Below are 6,903 nucleotides of genomic sequence, written 5' to 3'. Positions count from 1 at the left end.
CACCGTGGGCTCGCGGCCCGGGCGCTCCCCGTGAGCGGGGCCGAGGGCGGGGCCGGCGCGAGGACCCCGGGACCTGCCCCCCTCCCCCCGCCCCCCTCCCCCCCGCCGCCGCCGCCGCCGCCGCGTCGCCGCTCGCTCCGGGAGCCTCTTGCTCTGCACTTACGCGCGCGGCAGCTGCGGGGAGCCCGGCAGCCACGCTCTCCGGCGCGCCGCTCGCCCGCCGAGCCACCACGGCCGAGGGCCGGCTGCGGGGCGCCGCGGTCCCCGGCGGGCGCGCCCCAGGAGCAGGCGGCGATGCGGGCGCCGACCGGGGTTGGGGGGCGCCCGAGCTGCCGCGGCTGCGCCCCGGCTCCAGGCGGGACCGCGTAGTAGCTCGCGGGAGGACCATGGCGTCCCCGGCGCTGGCGGCGGCGCTGGCGGCGGCGGCGACGGCGGCGGCGGGCCCCAACGCGAGCGGCGCCGGCGAGGGGGGCAGCGGCGGGGCCGCCAACGCCTCGGGCGCCGCGCCGGGGGCCGCCTGGGGGCCGCCCCCGGGCCAGTACTCGGCGGGCGCCGTGGCGGGGCTGGCGGCCGTGGTGGGCTTCCTCATCGTCTTCACCGTGGTGGGCAACGTGCTGGTGGTGATCGCCGTGCTGACCAGCCGGGCGCTGCGGGCGCCGCAGAACCTCTTCCTGGTGTCGCTGGCCTCGGCCGACATCCTGGTGGCCACGCTGGTCATGCCCTTCTCGCTGGCCAACGAGCTCATGGCCTACTGGTACTTCGGGCAGGTGTGGTGCGGCGTGTACCTGGCGCTCGACGTGCTCTTCTGCACCTCGTCCATCGTGCACCTGTGCGCCATCAGCCTGGACCGCTACTGGTCGGTGACGCAGGCCGTCGAGTACAACCTGAAGCGCACGCCGCGCCGCGTCAAGGCGACCATCGTGGCCGTGTGGCTCATCTCGGCTGTCATCTCCTTCCCCCCGCTCGTCTCGCTCTACCGCCAGCCCGACAGTGCCGCCTACCCGCAGTGCGGCCTCAACGACGAGACGTGGTACATCCTGTCCTCCTGCATCGGCTCCTTCTTCGCGCCTTGCCTCATCATGGGCCTGGTCTACGCGCGCATCTACCGCGTGGCTAAGCTGCGCACGCGCACGCTCAGCGAGAAGCGCGCGCCCGCGGGCCCCGACGGCGCGTCCCCGACCACGGAGAACGGGCTGGGTGCGGCAGCGGGAGCGGGCGAGAACGGGCACTGCGCGCCCCCGCGCCGCCCGGGCGCCGACGTGGATCCGGAGGAGAGCAGCGCGGCGGCCGAGCGGCGGCGGCGCCGGGGTGCCCTGCGGCGGGGCGGGCGGCGGCGCGCGGGCGGCGAGGGGGGCGCGGGCGGCACGGGCGGCGCCGAGGGGCCGGCGCCGGGGCCAGGGGCGACCGATTCGGGCACGCTGGCTGCCGCGAGGTCCCCGGGGCCCGGCGGGCGCCTGTCGCGCGCCAGCTCGCGCTCCGTCGAGTTCTTTCTGTCGCGCCGGCGCCGGGCGCGCAGCAGCGTGTGCCGCCGCAAGGTGGCCCAGGCGCGCGAGAAGCGCTTCACCTTCGTGCTGGCGGTGGTCATGGGCGTGTTCGTGCTCTGCTGGTTCCCCTTCTTCTTCAGCTACAGCCTGTACGGCATCTGCCGCGAGGCCTGCCAGGTGCCCGACCCGCTCTTCAAGTTCTTTTTCTGGATCGGCTACTGCAACAGCTCGCTCAACCCGGTCATCTACACCGTCTTTAACCAGGACTTCCGGCGTTCATTCAAGCACATCCTCTTCCGACGGAGGCGAAGGGGCTTCAGGCAGTGAGCTGCTCGCCCCGCCCTGCCGGGAGACCCTGGACAGCTCCGGGCGGAGGCCTGGGAAGGCGTGGCCCCGCAGGGGAAAGCAGGGGGGGCAGCTTCCCCAGAGACCCCGGGGATGGATTGGCCTCCAGAGCCCAGGGGAGGGTGCCGGCGGGCCGGGAGCATGGGCTGAGAGACGCAGGGTCCCTGGGGAGAGGGGAGGAGAGAGGGGCGACCCCTCTGCCTTCCCGTCTCAGCAAAGGGCTGCTTCTGGGGCTCCGGGCCTGGATCTGGCTCTGGGGGCCCTGCGAGGTGTGGCTTTGAGGTCAGGGTCTTAGCAGAAGTAAATGCAACCTCCCGAACGGGCGAGAAAGGAGTCCCCCCTTCCCCCCCCCCCCCCCCCCCCCCCAGCACACACCACCTCTGAGCAAGGGCTGACTTCCCCAGGACCTCGTGGGGGCGGCTGTCTTGGGGGAAAAAAGAGGGCACTGACAATCTTTGGTTACTGAAAGTATTTAAATGTTTGCCAAAAACGACAGCCAAAACAACCAAACTATTTTCTAAATAAACCTTTGTAATCTAAGCGTTGATGTAGCAGTCAGTCCTTAAGCCGCCAGCGTGGGGGTATCTTCCAAACCTCACCCTGCCCGATCCCCCCGCCCCCCAAGGGTGGAAGGAGAGCATCCCAGGTCTCCAGATTCCAACATCCCCTTTGCAGGAGAAGAGGGGTATCTTTTTATTTAAACCAAAATCTTTTTCATGCATGCAAAATGTAAACTTCTTGTGCTGTAACTGGCCGAGAGGGAAAAGAAATCAAGAAACCCCCAAATTGGGTCCAAGTTTAGATCCAGGAGGAATTCTCCATCCCCATCCCTTCCCCCTGCATCCCGTTCCTGGCCCGGGAGCTTGTACCCCATGGAGAGAAGCAGGGCTTTCATGATCTAAGGCCCCAGTTCTGCCCCCCCCCCCCCCCCCCCCCCAGTAACTTCGGGCCATGCTGTCGCTTGGGAACCCTTTGTGGGTTTTCCACTATGGAGGAGAGGATGGGTGAGCCCTGCCCAGAAGAGGGCCCCACCCACAAATGGGGCGGGGTTGAGGTCCAGACAAGTCCCCAGATCCTTCCTGAGTCCATACCGGTGACCTTTACCACTTTCTTAGGGGTTTTGAACATGGAGTGATGGGGCCACCACCTGCATCGGCAGAGGAGAGGCTGGAACCTGCCCGTCCTCCTCAACCACCGCCGCCCACCCCCAGCAGCCCAGCCCCTCGTCCCCTCGCCCCACCCTCCCCCCTCCCCTTCCCCAGGTGTCATACTCCACACCCAGGCTTGAGGAGGGGGCGAGAAGGAGCCAGCAGGAAGTGGAGAGGTCCTCCCCCCAGACTCTTCCAGCCCCCACCACAGAGCCTGGAGACCCCTGGCTGGTGGGGGCTCATTCTGGAGACCCCTGCTGTGACCGTCCTATCCACTGGTGGCTCCCTATGGGCCCCTTTCCATATGTACCCTCCCCTGCGGAGCCCTGCCTGCACAGCCCCGCTCTCTCTCGCATCACCACCCATCTGTCCTTGACCTGGAGTGACCGTGGGTCTGTCCCCAGGATGGGTCAGCCCCGGGTCCTGCCTTCCATTCCTGAACGCCTGTCCCCTGAGTCAAGAGCCAGGACAGGCCCCTTCCTTGGTCTGACTTGATAGGGCTGTCCCTTGGGGAGCCCTCCTCTGTAGCTGCCCCACCCCGTCACTCCAAGTTATGGGTTCTCAGGACACCCGCCTGGGAAGAACTCTCCCGGACTGCCCACGCTCTCACTCACGCGGGAGCACTTACACCCGCTCCGTTTAGGCTCAGGGACAGGCGGGGAGAGAGGGGTGGTGGAAACGGCTGGCCAAGGCTGACGGGGACATCGCTGACCTCCTACCATCAGGCAGGGACCCGACGGGCTGTCCGTGTCACAGGCCCGGCTCTGCCGCAGGACTCTGGAGCCAACGGGGACAAAGTCCTGCCCTCCCTGGGCCTCAGCACCCCTTCTGTGAAGTGGGGGAGGGGGTCGATGCCGGGCCGGCCCATCCGCGGTCCATCCCGCCGGCGGATCTGGGGGCCCCGCGAGAGGTGACCTTCCCTCGGAGTCGGCTCGGGGGACACGGGTACTGCTCTCGGCCTGCAGCGCCTTCTCGGTGCAGTGGGGTGACGACGCCCCCACGCAGGGCTCCTGGGGGATGCACTCCGAGTCCACGACGGGAGCGCAAAGCGTGGGGCACGGCCCACGGAGCAATGTCAGCACACTCTGCTCCGTTGGCTCCCTAACTGCGAGAATTGCACCTTCCAGGGCTGTCGCCGGGCCTGGTGCTTAATGCCCCATTCAGCCACCAGATGTTCACCACTTGATGGTAATTGCCGCCTGGAGAGACCGTCTTTTCAGCTGGATAAACGGAGACGGAGCCCGGCTTCTCACCCGGCCCGGCCGCAGGGAAACGGGCCAGTCGTCTGGCTCTGAGACTCGCTGTCTTCTTCGGCGCCGTGTGGCGGGGACGCTGCTGTCTCCCTGAAGGTGCCTGTGGGCACCAGCTGCCCCAGCGTGGTCTGGAAACCGTCTCCGGGGGTATTTCTCTAACGTACAGAGCGGGGGCCCAGACCCCCGTTCAGCTGCTCAGCTCAGTCCGCCGCGTCCCGCTCCCCCACACGGCGGCTCTCCTCCCTCCCGTCCGGGCATCTCCATGTCTACTCCAGGGTGCCGGGCTCGTGGTCAACCCCGTTCCAAGGCTGAGGAAACTGAGGCCCGGGACCCGCAGGTGTAAGGGGGCGGGGCACACCGCGAACCCAGAAACGTCCAACTCCGGACCCCACGTCCTGAGCACCCGGCTCCAGTGCCTGGGGACCGCGGGCTCCTGCCTGGGCCTTGCCGCTGGAGGAGCATTTTGCACAGCCTCCTTTCTGCCCAAGGCTTCCCCGTGGGCTCTCAGGACATTTCAGACAGAATAAGAAAAAGCATCCACAGAAAGATCGAGGAGGGCTGGGCGCTGCGTGGGGGGACCAGCCTGAACGCCCCGCCGGCCCAGCCCCAGCCCAGCCCAGCCCAGCCCGGCGCCGACGCGGCTCTCACGAGATGCACAGAGACATACGTTTGTTCAGATTCGTTCCTGTATTTTAATTCAATTGCCGAGCTTGGAGAAGAGGGAAAGGAAGAATAATCCAAGCAACCCATTCCAGCTCAGTATGGAATTAAAAAAAAAAAAAAATGACTCGAGCAGGCAGAATTAACACTCTAGAAAAGCACTCCAATCTTTGAGCTCCGCCCCCGGCTCCGGGGGTGGGGGCTGGGGGACGGGAGAAAACACGTTGCTGTGGCACTTGCTGGCGAGGAAGCCGTCCTTCCCGGCCGTGCTGGCAGCCGGCTGTATTTTTATATCACATCCGTCGGCAGGACTCAAATATTCCAGTGTGGCCTCGGAGCAAAACACATGCGCCCGCAGGCCCATCTTGAGTGTGGCCCTCGGCCAGGCTGAGCCCCGCGCTCCTGGCCCCACGCGGGCACGTGGCTGTCCCCGGGGCGGGGACAGGCAGCCTCCCCCCACTTGCCGGGGGGGGGCCTCTGAGGGGTGGTATGCAGGCATGGGGGCTCACAGGGATGGGAGGGGGTGAGTCCCACGGTGGTAGAAGTCCGGATCCTCAGAGCTGAGGAGTTGGGGAGGCAGGGACCCAGGGGAGGGTCTCCACCCCAAGGACCCTGCGTCCCTACTCTGGGACTGCCACGAGTATCCAGGGGACCTCAAACTGCCCCCCCCCCATTCCCAAGGGTCACCCTCCCATTTGGCCAGCTGGGCTGTGGAGTGCATCACGTGCTGGGGGGGCGGAGAAGCAGGGGGCGGGGGTTGGGTTTGCTCGAGAAGGGGCCCCAGCAAAGCAGCTTGGGTCCGTTCGCTGTATGACCGTCCACAAAGAGGCTGCACATCCTTTCCTGGCCGGGCTGGGGCAGGGGTGTGAAGGGCTCTGTGACCTATAGGCGGACCACAGCGCCATGACCCCCGAAGTCGGCCTGGGAAGCGGAGTCGACCGCCAACACCGGGCCAGAAGAGAGCCCCGGGGACCAAAAATGTGTTTCTTTCCTGCCAAAAGGATTTTCGGCTGCTCCCAGTGAAAGCCCGGGGCACAATGGGATTGTTATTGTCAAGATAAGGATCAGCGCGCAGGGTGGAGTGGGAGTGCTGGACCGCAAAGCCCCGGTTAAGGGTATCCCGCTCTCCTGGCTGTGAGCACAAAGTGCAGCCCGAGCTGCCTGGCGGTGATGGAGAAAAGGGAAACAGGTTGAGCACCACTGGCTGCTGCCAGGTTCACAGGAAAAGCTGGGCACTGGCAGGGCGGCTGCGGGGCACTACCCCGAGCCTGCCCCTCCCCGGGCCGGACCCCAGTTACTCCGTCGGGGTGGACGCAGCTGTCCTGCGTGGAAGGGCGGGCCCAGCGGCTGAGACTATGGCCACGCAGTGGCGGGCCTGCAGCTGGTACACGGGTGCCAGAGTGAGGCTGTGCGGCTGCAGACCTGACCCGGTGCAGGGGTGCAGGCTCCCACAGGCCCCCCCGCCCCCACGGCCCCAGGACAAGCCCACGCCGCTGGCAGTTGTCAGGCCGTCAGCCCCTCCACCCCTTCCCGCTTATCCCATCGCACGGCCTCAGTTTGCCTTTCCTGTGCCTTTGTGAATCACGTCCTCTCCCAGGAGCACCTTTCCCGTCCTGACCGGAATGCCCCTCTCATGCCCCTCACGACTCGGGCCAGGTGTCGTCTCCAGAAAGCCCTTTGGAGCCCCAAGTCCCCCAGGCTGGGCCGCCACTGCGCCCTCCTCCCGGTGCAGGGAATGCAGCGTGGGAGGGGGCCTAGGGAGGGTCTGAGCTTGGGGACAGTGTATCATCCTAGCCAGGTGGCCCGGCGGAGCAGGCCTCCCTCAGTGCCGCGGGGCTGTCCTTCCTCACCTGCAAAGAGGCCCCACCAGGCTCGTCCCTGGACTCCAAACCCAAGAGCCACCAGGGCGTCCCCACCGTGCCACACGGTGTCCCAGGCCATCGGGACAGCGCCCTGCCAGCGGCCCTCCGGGGGGCTGGGGAGGCACTTGGAGCGGGAGGCAGGTGCTCCAGG

General features: G+C 66.9%; 1 protein-coding gene across 1 annotated transcript; it reads left to right on the top strand.

The window, feature by feature from the left end:
- Positions 1–385: 385 nt before the first annotated feature.
- On the top strand, positions 386–2,369 carry ADRA2C (adrenoceptor alpha 2C). Its single transcript, XM_019453813.2, has one exon. The coding sequence runs from the start codon at positions 387–389 to the stop codon at positions 1,809–1,811; it is 1,425 nt and encodes a 474-aa protein (XP_019309358.2). The 5' UTR covers position 386; the 3' UTR covers positions 1,812–2,369.
- The last annotated feature ends 4,534 nt before the right edge of the window (positions 2,370–6,903 follow it).

This window comes from Panthera pardus, unplaced genomic scaffold, assembly GCF_024362965.1.
Source record: "Panthera pardus isolate Hobbes unplaced genomic scaffold, ASM2436296v1 HiC_scaffold_13, whole genome shotgun sequence".
Taxonomy (NCBI): domain Eukaryota; kingdom Metazoa; phylum Chordata; class Mammalia; order Carnivora; family Felidae; genus Panthera; species Panthera pardus.
This window is presented reverse-complemented; position numbering and strand designations above follow the sequence as displayed.

Excerpts from the sequence above, each read along its gene's own strand:
- ADRA2C (XM_019453813.2), top strand. The coding sequence starts at position 387 with ATGGCGTCCCCGGCGCTGGCGGCGGCGCTGGCGGCGGCGGCGACGGCG.